Source organism: Benincasa hispida, chromosome 9, assembly GCF_009727055.1.
Source record: "Benincasa hispida cultivar B227 chromosome 9, ASM972705v1, whole genome shotgun sequence".
Taxonomy (NCBI): domain Eukaryota; kingdom Viridiplantae; phylum Streptophyta; class Magnoliopsida; order Cucurbitales; family Cucurbitaceae; genus Benincasa; species Benincasa hispida.
The window spans coordinates 11449073-11463488 of NC_052357.1; the positions used below are offsets into that span (position 1 = coordinate 11449073).

Here is a 14416-nt window from a genome sequence, read left to right on the forward strand (position 1 = left end):
AAAAAAGTCGTGCGCATAAACGGTTTTGCAAACGAAGCTCATTTGGTGCACCAAATGGCTATCGGGCCCGGCGGGGCTGCCCCGCGACCAAATATTTTTGCGGAACTTTCTCGCGGGCAAAAACGCGAAAAATAGACCCCGGGGTTAAGAACGATGGAAAAAAGCCGTGCGTGCAGACGGTTTTGTGAAAGCAGCTCATTCGGTGCCCCATATGGCTATCGGGACTTGCGGGGCTGCCGCAGGGCCCAATTTTTGTGCGCGAACTTTCCGACCGGCGAGAACACGAAAAAGGACTCAGGGGTTAAGAACGATGGAAAAAATCTATACGCACAAACAGTTTTGCGAACGGAGCTCATTTGGGGCCCCAAATGCCAATCAGGCACGGCGGGGCTGCCCCGCGGCCCAATTTTTGTACTTGAACTTTTCGGCGGGGAGAAACGCGAAAACGGACCCAGGGGCTAAGAACAATGGAAAAAAGTCCAGACGGTTTTGCGAATGGAGCTCATTTGGTGCACCAAAGGGCTATCGGGCCCGACTGACTCAGGAGTTAAGAACGATGGCAAAAAGCGGTGCGCGCAGACGGTTTTGCAAACACGTGCCCCAAATGGCTATCGAGCCTGGTGGGGCTGCCCCGGGACCCAATTTTTGTGTGCGAACTTTCCGGCGGGCGAAAACTCGAAAACGGACCAAAATGGCTATCGGGCCAGGCGCCATGCGCATAGACGATTTGTTGAATAGAGCTCATTTGGTGCCCTAAATGGCTATCAGGCCCGGCGGGGCTACCTCGGTGCCCTAAATAGTTGTCGAAATCGCGAAAACGGACCCAAGGGTTACGAACGATCGAAAAAAGTTGGGCACGCAGACGATTTTGCGAACGCAGCTCATTTGGTGTCCCAAATCACTATCGGGACCGTAGGGCTACCCCGGGGCCAAATTTTTGTGGGTGAACTTTCCGGCAGGCGAAAACGGACCCAAGGGTTCAGAACCAAGCTCATTTAGTGCCCCAAATGGTATCGGGACCGGTGGGGCTGCCCTAGTGCCCAATTTTTGTACGCGATCCTTCCGGCGGGCGAAGACGCAAAACGGACGAAGGGNCCTAGTGCCCAATTTTTGTACGCGATCCTTCCGGCGGGCGAAGACGCAAAACGGACGAAGGGGTTGAAAACGATGGAAAAAAGTGGTGCATGCAGACGGATTTGCGAACGGAGTTCATTTGGTGACCTAAATAGCTATCGGGCCCGGCGGGGTACCACGGGGCCCAATTTTGAGCGCGAACTTTACGGCCGGAGAAAATGCGAAAACGGACCCAGGGGTTAAGAGCGATGGAAAAAAGCCGTGCGCGCAGACGGTTTTACAAACGGAGCTCATTTTGTGCCCCAAATGGCTATCGGGCCCGATAGGGCTACCCCGGGGACCAATTTTTGTGCGAGAACTTTCCGGCGGTTGAAAACGCGAAAACGGACACAAGGGTTAAGAACCATCGAAAAAAGTCGTGCGCGCAGACGGTTTTGCGAACGCAACTCATTTGGTGTCCTAAATGGCTATCGGGCCCGGCGGGGCTGCCCCGAGGCCCAATTTTTATGGGCGAACTTTTCAGCGGGCAGAAACGGGAAAATGGACCCAGGTGTTAAGAGCGATAGAAAAAAGTCGTGCGCGCAGACAGTTTTGTGAACGAAGCTCATTCGGTGCCCCAAATGGCTATCGGGACTTGCGGGGCTGCCCCGGGGCCCAATTTTTGTGCGCGAACTTTTCGACGGGCGAGAACACGAAAAAGGACCCAGGGGTTAAGAACTTTGGAAAAAATCTGTGCACGCATACCGTTTTGCGAACGGAGCTCATTTGGTGCCCCAAATGCCTATCGCGCACGGCGGGGCCACCCCGTGGCCTAATTTTTGTACTCGAACTTTCCGACAGGGAAATGTGAAAACGAACCCAAGGGCTAAGAACAATGGAAAAAAGTCGTGCACGCAGACGGTTTTGCGAACGGAGCTCATTTGGTGCCCCAAATGGCTATCGGGCCCGACGGACTCAGGGGTTAGGAACGATGGCAAAAAGCAGTGCGCGCGGACGGTTTTGCGAACAGAGCTCATTTGGTGCCCCAAATGGCTATCGGGCCCGGTGAGGCTTCCTCAGGGCCCAATTTTTGTGTGTGAACTTTCCAGCGAGCGGAAACGCGAAAACGGACCAAGAGGTTGAGAACGATGGAAAAAAATCGTGCGCGCAGACGGTTTTGCGAACGGAGCTCATTAAGTGCCCCAAATGGCTATAAGGCCCAACAAGACTACCCCGTGGCCCAATTTTTGTGCGTGAACTTTCCGGCGGGAGAAAACGTGAAAACGAACCCAGGGGTTAAGAATGATGGAAAAAAAGTCGTGTGCAGACGGTTTTGCGAACAGAGCTCATTTGGTGCCTTAAATGGCTATCAGGTCCGGCGGGGCTGCCCGGGGCCAAATTTTTTTTGCGCGAACTTTCTGGCGAGCAAAAACGGACCCAAGGGTTAAGAACGATGGAAAAAAGCCATGCGCATAGACGGTTTGTCGAATAAAGCTCATTTGGTGCCCCAAATGGCTATCGGGCTCGACAGGGCTACCCCGGCGCCCAATTTTTGTCCGTGAACTTTTCGGGCCCGCCGGGGGGGGGAACCAATATGTTTTTGCGGAACTCTCGCGGGCAAAAACGAGCTCATTTAGTGCCCCAAATGGCTATCGGGACCAGTGGGGTTGCTCCGAGGCCCAATTTTTGTACGTGATCTTTCCGGCAGGCGAAAACGCAAAACAGACGAAGGGGTTAAAAACGATGGAAAAAAGTGGTGCACGCAGACGGTTTTATGAACGGAGTTCATTTGGTGACCCAAATAGCTATCGGGCTCGGCGGGGTACCACGGGGCCCAAAATTGTGCCCGAACTTTCGGGCCGGCGAAAACGCGAAAACGGACCCAGGGGTTAAGAGCGATGGAAAAAAGTCGTGCGCGCAGACGGTTTTATGAACGGAGCTTATTTTGTGCCCCAAATGGCTATCGGGCCCGGTGGGGCTACCCTGCGGCCCAATTTTTGTGCGCGAACTTTTCGGCGGTTGAAAACGCGAAAACGGACACAAGGGTTAAGAACGATCGAAAAAGTCGTGCGCGCAAACGGTTTTGCGAACGCAACTCATTTGGTATCCCAAATGGCTATCGGGCCCGACGGGGCTACCCCGAGGCCCAATTTTTGTGGGCGAACTTTTCGACGGATGGAAACAGGAAACTGGACCCAGGTGTTAAGAACAATGGAAAAAAGTTGGGCGCGTAAACGGTTTTGTGAACGGAGCTCATTTGGTGCCCCAAATGGCTATTGGGCCCGGTGGGGCTGCCCCGCGACCAAATTTTTGTGCGCGAACTTTCTCGCGTGCGATAACGCAAAAATTGACCCCGGGGTTAAGAACGATGGAAAAAAGCCGTGCGCGCAGACAGTTTTGCGAACGGAGCTCATTTGGTACCCCAAATGGCTATCGTGCCCGGCGAGGGTACCTCGGGGCCCAATTTTTGTGCGCGAACTTTCCGACGGGCGAAAACGGACCCATGGGTTAAGAACGATCGAAAAAAGTCATGCGCACAAATGGTTTTGCGAAGGGAGCTCATTTGGTGCCCCAAATGGCTATCGGGCCCGACAGGACTGCCCCGGGGCCCAATTTTTGTGCGCGAACTTTCCGGCAGGCGAAAACATGAAAGTGGATCCAGGGGTTAAGAGCGATGGAAAATAGCCGTGCACGCAGACGGTTTTGCGAACGGAACTTATTTCGTGACCCAAATGTCTATCAGTCCCGGCGGGTTGCTTCGGGGACCAATTTTTGGACGCGAACTTTCCGGCGGGCGGAAACGCGAAAACAAACCCAGGGGTAAGAACAATGGCAAAAAGTCGTGTGCGGCAGACGGTTTTGCGAACGAAGCTATTTGTGGCTCAAATGGCTATCAGGCCCGGTGAGGCTACCCCGTGGCCCAATTTTTGTGTAGAACTTTCTGGCGGGCGAAAACACGAAAACGAACCCAAGGTTAAGAACAATGGAAAAGTCCTGCGCGCGAGCGATTTTGGGAAAGGAGCGCATTTGATGCCCCAAAATGGCTATCGGGCCCGGCGGGCCTAGCTTGGGCCCAATTTTTGTGCGCGAACTTTCCGGCGGGCGAAAACGGACCCAGGAGTTAAGAACGATTGAAAAAAGTCGTGCGCGCAGACGGTTTTGCGAACGGAGCTCATTTGGTGCCCCAAATGGCTATCGAGCCCGACAGGGTTGCCCCGGGGCCCAATTTTTGTGAGCGAACTTTCCGACGGGCAAAAACGCGACAACGAACCTAGGGGTTAAGAATGATGGAAAAAAGCTGTGCGCGCAACAGTTTTGCGAACGGAGCTCATTTGGTGCCTCAAATGGCTATCGGGCCCAGCGGGTCCACCTTGGGGCACAATTTTTGTGCGTGAACTTTTCGGCGGGCAAAAATGCAAAAACGGACCCAAGGGTTAAGAACGATGGAAAACGCTGGCCATGCAGACGGTTTTGCTAACGGAGCTCATTTGGGGCCCCAAATGGCTATCGGGCCCGACGGGGCTGCCGTGGGGCCCAATTTTTGTGCGGAACTTTCCGGCATACGAAAACGCAAAAACATACCCAGGGGTTAAGAACGTTTGAAAAAAGTCGTGTGCGCAGATGATTTTGCGAACGGAGCACATTTGGTGCCCCAAATGGCTATCAGACCCGGTGGGGGTGTCCTGGGGCCCAAATTTTGTGCGCGAACTTTCCGGCGGGCGGAAACGCGAAAACGAAACCAGGAGTTAAGAACGATGGAAAGTTGTGCGCGTAGAGGATTTTTCGAATAGAACTCATTTGATGCCCCAAATGGCTATCGGGCCTAGTTGGGCTGACTCGGGCTTAATTTTCTGAATGATCGATCTTAATTAATGAATAAACAGAAATACTCACGTCTCCAAGCACTCATGTGTTTTGCTCAAGCGTTTTGAAGAAATCCTTGGTCCTTAAGGTATATATGACCGTCCGCTTCTCGTTTTTTGGTTTTATGATGGTTTTTCCATCTTTTGTATGCATTACATAGAACATCTGGGACTAGGAAGCATGGGTCATAGGAACTAACGGTCCTTATGGGGAAGTCAGGTATAGGGACCAAAGGGTTGAGATTAACTGTGGGCAATTGGGGCTGAAAATATTGGAGCTGAGAAGATTATGGCTGAGAATATTAGGGATGAAAATCTCCCTTCTTCCCTCTTTTCACCAACTCAGGTGTGAACTTGGCTAATTTTTTCCTTTTCTGACGCTCTCGGTCATTTATTTTCTATATTTAAATTATAAACTAGTGACAATACAATATTAAGAAGACTAATTCATGCAATAGTCGTACCTCGACTTCAGTAGCATCTTTATGAGTTGATGTTCCCACAACCTTTGTTGAATCCGCAATGAAATGGCCCCTAAGACTGAATGCTTCAGTGGGGACTTCATTGATCGTCCCAACTAGCTGTTCATTGACATGTTATTCTGCATCAGTTTAAGGGGAATCATCTACACTGTGGGTTTCTTGGTGGGTATGAGGGGGATCTCCTGCATTAGTTTGAGGGGGATCATCATTATTACGAGGTCCCTCATTATTGTCACCATCACTATTATTATCATCACGAGGTCCCTCATTACTATTACTATCCTGAACAAATCGGACGAACTATTATGTCGAGGGAGGTCGTAAAGGAAATCTAAACGATCGTCTAAAAAATCTAAACGATCGTCTAAAAAATCTAAACATTCGTTTACAAAACCTAAATGATCATCTAGAAAATCGAAACAATTGTTTAATATTATTAACTTATCGTCTAGAAATGGAAACCTCATTCAGACGATGGACCATCATCTTTATTTTGTTCAATTGTTGGCCCATCAGATGATGTTGGATAGTAAATGTATCTACCATCTAATGGACCATGGTAGTCAAATTCACCAAATCTTTGCGAACTTCTTTCCTCCCCGAGAATCTTGTATGATTTAGAATGACGATGCCTTGAAGACTTCTATTGCCTACGTGGTTCCGACTCTATTGGGTTAGTCTGAACCGGCATATGTGGTTTTGGTCCTATACCTTGCACATTTTCAGAGCTTTCTACATGGGGTTCCTGCTCTTCGTGTCCCCCAAAGGACTCATGGGTATCGATTGAGTGTTCAACCTATTCAATCCTTCTTGCTCCAACAACCGGAACCACATTAAGTCATTCCGGTTGGTCCTTCTTGTACCTTATCTCTTTTACGCTAGGTACAAGTCTCGACACAACAATAGTCTGTACATAAATAAATGAGCAAGTCAGAATGCAAGAAACTATAAACAAATGAACAAGTCAGAAGTGATCGTTACTTACTTTTTTTGGGTGGAAAACTTTATTGCTCAATGATTTATAAGATGGAGCACGAGAACAAGTCCATCTAAGAATTTTAAGAATTTCATCTTTGATGGCTATGAACTTACTTGATGTGGAAAAAATTTCGTAAGCTCAAACCTACGATATGGAAACTTTGTTACACGTACATAACACATAGGTTCAATGTATATTAAAGTGAATCAGAAACAAAAGTACATACCTGGAAAGCAAGTATGAATCCCTTTATACAGTAATGTGAGGCATGGTGATCACCTGTTGCTTTCTTTGAATCATGTGCCTCCTTCTTCCCACACATGATAGTCTTCATGTTATTCAATGTACGTTGGTAAAAGAAAGAAGACTAGTCGTAATGTATGAATACGTCGTGGTCATCGACAATCCCAAATATATTCACATCGAACTGGGTTTTTCTTGTCTTTCCTAATCATCGTCGTTTCAATAAATAGTGTCAATGCAACCTTGACAGCATCTTCGTCATCAGTAAAATTGAAGTTCTCAAACGCAGTCTCCACATCCTTGCAAGAACTATCCTTTCCATTTGGGTCCTTGGTCCAATAATGAGTTTTCACAGCCTTTCATCGCTTGTTTCTCTTTCTACTATTTTCCTAGTCGGCCACAACCCAGTTATCAAGTTAAAATCCTCTTGGGAGATTATTACCTTCTTCCATAGAATGTTGAATGATATAATGTTAGGGTTCGCATATGCTACCTTGCTTAACAGAAAGTGGTGCAAAAGTTGTCCATTAAAAACAAGATCTATATCCAACAGTGGACCAAAAGTTGTTTTCCTATACAGTCTCATCTTTCTTTTGTCAACTTATTCTTAATCATAGGGGCAATTTTATGGACTTGGCAAGCGATTGTAGTAGGAAAATATTTCTCAGTAGGGACGACCATCTTAACAATCTGACAATCGTGTACATTACAAGCAAATATAAACAATCGTCTAGAAAAACTAAACGATTGCATAACAAAAACTGAACGATCGCATAATGAAAACTAAACAACCGCATGATATAAATTTAAATGATCACACAATATATATCTAAACGATCGCATAACAGTTAGCTAAATGATCACATGATATAAACCCTAAACATCTAAACGATACTAACAGTTAGCTAAACGATCACACAATAACTATTTAAACGCTCGCTTAGTATTCTCTATCTGACCACTTAGTATCTCTCAATGATCGATTACGAACGAATACGCGATTAAACCCTAAAAGATAGTCAAACCTCGAATATCAACATGCATTCTTCGAGGAAAAGAGTCTCATACCTTTCAAATCACGACGATGGTGGCAATGAAGTTCGAAGAGAAACCTACGAGAAGTTCTCGACTGGAGTTTGAGGAGAAAATGAGAGCAAATTTGAGAGAAAATTCTTCGAAGATAAATGCTTTGAGAAGGAAATGAAAGAAATGAAGTGAAGAGACCTGTCGCAAAGTATTTGTAGAGGCGCGCAAGCGGTCTGAAGGATTTTTAAAACTGGGGACAATTTTGGAATTTCGCATGAGCAAAAGATCAGTGCTAGAAAAGTTTTTAGGAAGAGATCATTAGTAGAAAAATTTTTGGTTTTGGGTTATTTTGTGATTTTTTTTTATTGAATTACAAACAGAAGAAGTTGGACGGGAAATTTGTATGAATGACCCATTTTTTGGACCCAAAATGTCAAATGAGCTATTTTTTAAAAAATAATGGCAATTGTCCTTCTGCTAACATCATCGCCATACCAAATTACTAAATTTCCCATACAAGTGCCTCACGTTATAAGTCTCTATCTCGTCTGGTTAAACACTCTCGCTCTCGCTTGAAATTACCTAGTTTGATGTGATTACTCGTCGGTGTACGAATAATTTGACAATTTTCACGACTGAAGTCTCAAATCAATAATACCTAAACACAATACAATGGTGATTTCTTTAAACTCTAAACTCCATTTCAACGGTGATTACTTCTCTGGTTTTCGACTGTGTTTTTTTTTAACGGAGTTTTTTTGAACTAGGATTTCCAAGACGAGGCTTTTTTAAAATGGAACAGGTTTTTCAAAACGGTGTTTCATTATTTTGAGTCTATTTCATTATTTTTGCCATGTTATTTATGGAAAGGTAGCATTACGAAATTTTGTATTGGGAGAGAGAGAGAGAGCGAGAGATAGAACGAGAGTGAAAGAGAGCAAGAGTAAAAGAGAGAGAGATTAAGAGAAAGCGAGATTAAGAGAGAGCGAGATTGAGAGAGAGAGCGAAATTAAGAGAAAGAGTAAGATTAAGAGAGAGTGGGAGTACACTTCAATTGCTTGTACACTTAATGACAAATGTTCTCTTGCTTTGTAGGATGACAGAAAAGTGTCTAGTTATTCAATATGGAGGTGATTGGAATGATAATGAAAGTTTGTATATTGGGGGAGAGTTGACAGGAATCATTGTGCCTGTTACATTGAAGTATGAAGAACTTAAATCTCACATTTACAAGGTTAAACATGTTAGTTCTTCAGAGTTTGATCTTATAATGAGAGTTAAATATAAGCTTGAATATGAAGCCCCTCCTCAATACATAAGGAACGAGGATGATGTTCGCTTTCTTCTTTTCAGAGAAAAGCTTAGTAGACTTCAATTACCTGTAACCCTAAAATCGAATTAAGATGAACATATTAGAATGAGGTTTGGAAATGTGAGTTATGATGATACAACTGTGGATAGACAATACGAGGAACCATATCAGTTTCGTCGGGAAGAGGATGATATTCCATTGTCTACCAACATTGTACCATCAACATTATCACTAGACAACGACTGCACTAATCCAACAAGATTGAATTAAATGAATTATGATGATACAAAATTGGGTGGTATTTCAATTGTTGGTAATAAGAGATCATCTAGACTTGATTATATAGATTGTGGTTATATAAAGCAACGTTGTGGTCCTTCGGTAGATGTTAATGAGCAACCAATAGGATTGAATGAAATGGATCGTGATCATAGAGATGTGCGTTGTTCTATAGCAGCTTTAGTGGTTCTACCGTCTGTGTCTTCAAGTCATAGGGGAGGATTGATTATGTCTGGTACCTCCTCATCTGGAACATATCATCACTAAGTGTGTATGTCCCTCCCTCCACCCTTCCACATTCAACATCCTCGTGCTTAGAATGCTCATGTTCATCCATTCCCTCCATCCTTCGACATTCATCATTGTTACCTCCACGATGATCATCACCGTCGCTTTCAGAACTACTCCCACTACTTGACCTACTGCCACTTTCAGCACTATCATCATTGGAACCTAGATCGAATATAGGTCATCTGTCCATTGGGGTATCCCCAAACTTCTCAATGTCGGTCATGACAATACCCTCTTTAAGCTTTGTCTGCATTAACAACCTAGTAAAATGGCTAGTGCCAATTGAACAACCAAATAAACATATTGTGCATAGAGTAAATGTACATTGTTAGACTCGAATATGTCTCTCTCGAGTACTTTGAAGGACACTGAGTGGAAGCATGACCATCGTAATATGCAAGGCAAAGCTACCTTGCTCTTTCGCTCCGCAATGTTCCCAGCTATCGATGCTGCTAAGATTTTATACGTCCATACCTAAATAAAATTTAACATATATTAAGAATAATAGTAATGTTAAATCAAACAACACGATTATTATGTTAAGCAAATTTACCTAGAACGTTTGTGGAAATCCATGCAAAGAGTATTTCATGACATAATTTTTATTTCCTTTGACATTCGTCTTGTATAAACTACCATTGTCATTCAATGCAGTCGTTAGGGCATCAAATTTCCCCTCCCAAATAATGGTACCCCCGTCTAGACTGTTGTAGCACTCTATGTTCTGAACGTCCTTAAAATGTTTAAGGTCCACTGCATTTTTCTGCTTATTCTTTCCCATTATTGTAACCTTCGTGTTGTAGACTAAAGTGATCTTCACAGCATCCTCGTCATTTTCAAACTCCAACTCCTTGTATTTTTCTTCTAGTAGACGAACATGTAAAGTGTCCTTTGTCACTCGATTACCAAAATACTTGATTGCAAGTTCATATGAGGATTGCTCATTCTGATCAACGCGTAGGGGATCGCCACCAACTAGTCATCAACAAAAAATCATCATTCGAAAAAGTGACAACCTTTCCACCAACAGAGAATGAGATTGAGTTAACTCTCGTACTTTTCACTTATCTCCATAACATATGATGTATAATTGGGCTGTTGAACACCATGTCAACGTCTACAAATCGCCCAAAAACTGTTCTGTTGAACATCTCTAGCTGCCTTGGGGTAAGTTTCTCCTTCACAGTCTTGTTCACATTAGCAATGTGGGCCAAGCTCGTTACTTGACCGGGAAATCGATCGACTACAGGTATTCTGAAAACGTGTTGACATCTTAAATCACTCCTGCATGAAATAAAGATTCAATCAGTAAACTCTTTCAGAAAAAAATTGTAAAAAAACATTATGTATCGCTTTCGCTGGCATCGCTATCTATGGTATCACTCTCTCCGGTATCGCTCTCGCTGGTATCGCTCTCTTTGGTGTCACCCTCTCTAGTAATTCTCACCAATCTCGCTCACATTCTCTCTTTTTACTCGTCTTCAACCACAGAACACATCGAAAACCAAAAAATAAACAAAAAAACCATAGATTCATAGTATTTATAAACCCTAGAACAACCCACCCTTTCCGGTCGCTCTCTCTAGTATCGCTCTCGCCGATTTCACTCTCACTTATCTCGCTCACATTATCTCTTTTTACTCGCTTTCAACCATATAACACATCGAAAACCAAAAAACGAATAAAAAAAACCTAGGTTCACAGTATTTCTAAACCCAGAACGACTCATGAAGCCCCATTACCGATCATTTTCAGGCATATATTGAAATCACTTACCGATCATATTCGATTTGTTGGTGGCAGAAAAATCGTTTGCAAGCCCAAATGATGGATTTTAGAACGCAGCAAAACCGTCCAGAGCTTATGATCAATATGAAGCCATTAGGGAAATTTGAAGAGTTTTTAGTTTTGGTTGGTTTTCAGTAAAAGGGTAAGAAGACAAAGAGGTGAGGACAATTTACGTAATTTGATATGACGATGACATCGACAAGAATCAATTGACATTATCTTAAAAATGGGTCATTTGACATTTTGGATCCAAAAAGTAGATCATCCGAATAAATTTCCCAAGTTGATCCAATGGAATTATTTCACAAAGAGTGAGAAGGATGGATAGGTAAAGGAATCTGCCAAATTCGATAAAGTTACGTGAAAGTTGAAAAGTGTCAACGTTTTATTCAAAGGTTACTATCTAGACCTTTCAATTGACGTTCATCAATGGCGGAGCCTCATACGCAGGAAGAGCATTTCGACGTCCTAACCAAAACTGGAGAGAAAACTGGATTTTCCAAACCCAGGCATGATTTTCTTTAGTATGCTTATTCTTCTTTTTCTTTTTTCATTCATGTTCGATTGGTTCTCCTGAAATTTTAGACCGCAAAACTGCTGATTGATGCAAGTTCATTAATTTCCAAATTGTCATCCATACCCACCAAGACGGTGGGACAGTGATGATCACACGTTTCGTCTTATTCCCTTAATGTTTGTTGGCCTTTTGGTTGAGTTATTAGATGGAATTCGTGTCTGACTTTCCCTGAACGTGTTGGTTTTCTAGCTTCCAGCGTAAAACTCAATTGCGCCCACTACCAAGTGCTAGAACACCTGAAGAAGTCATTTACTTTCTTGTTGCCTTGGATTGTTCTTCCCCTCAGCTGCAAACAGGATATGTAGCACCTCGTGTAGTTGTTTAGATTCGAGCTTGCTCAGGAGTATCATGTAACCCATTATCAGTTGTATTTTAGTTGTGTACTCTGTTATCTGTTAGTCTCCTTTTCTGTTAGAATATGAATGTAGGCTGTTGGTTAAGTCTCTGTAAGTCCTTATGTATATTGAGTCTGCAAACCCATCCCTTCATCTAATAATACAGCTGTAAGTATTTTAAATTTGTGAAATATTCTTATGCAGGCTCTTTGGTTTTCTTTATCTTTTTCCACGATTCTCTTCTTCTTCCTTCCATGAATTTCCATAAGCTCTACAATGATGAGCTCTTCGAGATGCATGCCTTTTCTCCAATTTTTATTCTCTCCAACATATGCAATACGTTGTCTATATGTCTCGATTCTTCGAACTTCGTACTCTTAAAATTTCAACTTACTACTATCCTGAAGGCTCACAGGTTACTTGGTTTCATTGATGGATCACAATCGAAACCCTGCTGCAACGATTTACCCACCGACTAGTGAATCTTCTGTCTTCTATTGATTCACAAAAAGATTAGGTGCTTATGGCGTTGGTCAATCTATGCTCTCAGGCTCTCGCTTATAATATCAACACTACTTGTCAACAAGTTTGGAAAACTTTGGAAAAAAGTTATTCTTCTTTATTTTATTATTCCCCAAGTTATCAGTACATTTTCTATTTCAATTAGAGTTACTACAGAATCTAGTCTGCCAAATTATATGACCAGTCCATGGAATAGAGGGATCCTAAATGTTCTCATTTATCATCTAAAAAGTAATAGATTTCCCCCCATTTTTTGACAGAATCAACAACTTTCATTAAGAACACAAGAGCATACAAAAAACAAGCCCACCAAAACACCTCTACTAAAGGAAGGGGTTCCAACTAAGTAAAATGTTACCAAGAGAAGAATTACAAAAAAGCTTCAAAACTGAAGTCCAAAGACACATGAAACCTCGCTAAAGACCAAACCTCACACGAGACCCTATCCCTACCTCTGAACACTCTATTGTTCCTCTCCCTGCAAATAACCCATAGAACCGCGCAAACCCTAACAAACTGCAAAAAACGACCTTTCTCTCTGAAAGGCGGATGGAGGAGGAGCTCCTCGATCATCGTATGAACATCCCTTTGGCCGGTAATTCGAACATCAAACTCCTGCAAGAAGTAACTCTAAACAGCCCGCACATTCTGACAATCCCAAAGGAGATAATCCAGGTCTTCCTCTGTCTTCTGACAAAGAATACAAAAGGTAATAGATAGACCAAGACTCTGACACATACAACTCCAAATTATGGAAGTAAAAGGGCACAACCATAAAATTTATTGAGATCCTCTCTGTCTAACTCACTAGTACACTAAACACAGTAATTCGAGCCTAGAACTTGAGGCTTTCTGTAGAACATCTGTAGTGTTATTCTTTCCCAAGTTAATGTAACAAACAAAAAATCAAACCTTTTTGGGGATTTTGAGCTTGCACCAAAGGATGGAAGAAATAATGAGAGATTGAGGAGACTGGAGAACAAGCCAAATGAGGATACAAAGATTTAGGAAAGGAAGTTCCTGATCAATCAAGGCTTCAAGGGGTTGTAAATGTTAATCTCTATAACTAGGAGAAAGAACAACCAATTGATGTGAACTGATGTGAAGACAAGAGAAAGGCCAACTCCCCAACTCTTGATTAAGGAGGGCCTTTTGCGATCAAAAGTTAAAGTAGTTTAATGAAAGATCATAAACATCGGTGGTAGTCTTTCTTCTTTATGTGTGATTATGGTGTTGAAGAAATTGGAACAAAAGGAAGAGAGACAAAACTTTTACTAAAAATTTACAAGGAAAGACAGTTTGGAGAGAATACTCTTTCATTCTCTCAAAATACACTCACGCACTTTTCACTCTAAGTTTCTCTCTAACTCTTCTTACTTTGCTTGGCTCACATATGAGACCACATCTCCTATTTATAGGCATCACATCCTTGGAGCCCAAGCAAAAGGATCTCTCTTGATTTTTCTTGGAATTTATTATTATTATTATTATTATTTTTTTAAAATGGAAACGAGTCTCTTCATTGATGTAATGAGATGAGACTAATGCTCAAAGTATAGAAGGATTATACAATGAGCAAAAAAAGCCTAAGGATCATGAGACACACCTAGACATCTCAACTAGGTGGACACCCCCTTAGCGTCCTTATCATTTCCATACAAACTAT

The 14416-nt window shown here is 43.0% G+C and overlaps 1 protein-coding gene across 3 annotated transcripts in view; it reads left to right on the forward strand.

The window, feature by feature from the left end:
• The first annotated feature begins 11640 nt into the window (after nucleotides 1–11640).
• Nucleotides 11641–14416, forward strand: part of LOC120086144 (nudix hydrolase 3) — an 88805-nt gene continuing 86029 nt past the window's right edge. Inside the window, exon 1 of one of the 3 annotated variants that reach the window (XM_039042611.1) lies at nucleotides 11641–11825. In XM_039042611.1, the coding sequence (XP_038898539.1) occupies nucleotides 11746–11825 (80 nt within the window). In that variant the 5' untranslated portion in view covers nucleotides 11641–11745. Of the gene's footprint in view, nucleotides 11826–12082; nucleotides 12244–14416 lie in introns of those variants that run through there. The other 2 variants (XM_039042612.1, XM_039042614.1) reach the window with 2 other exon arrangements.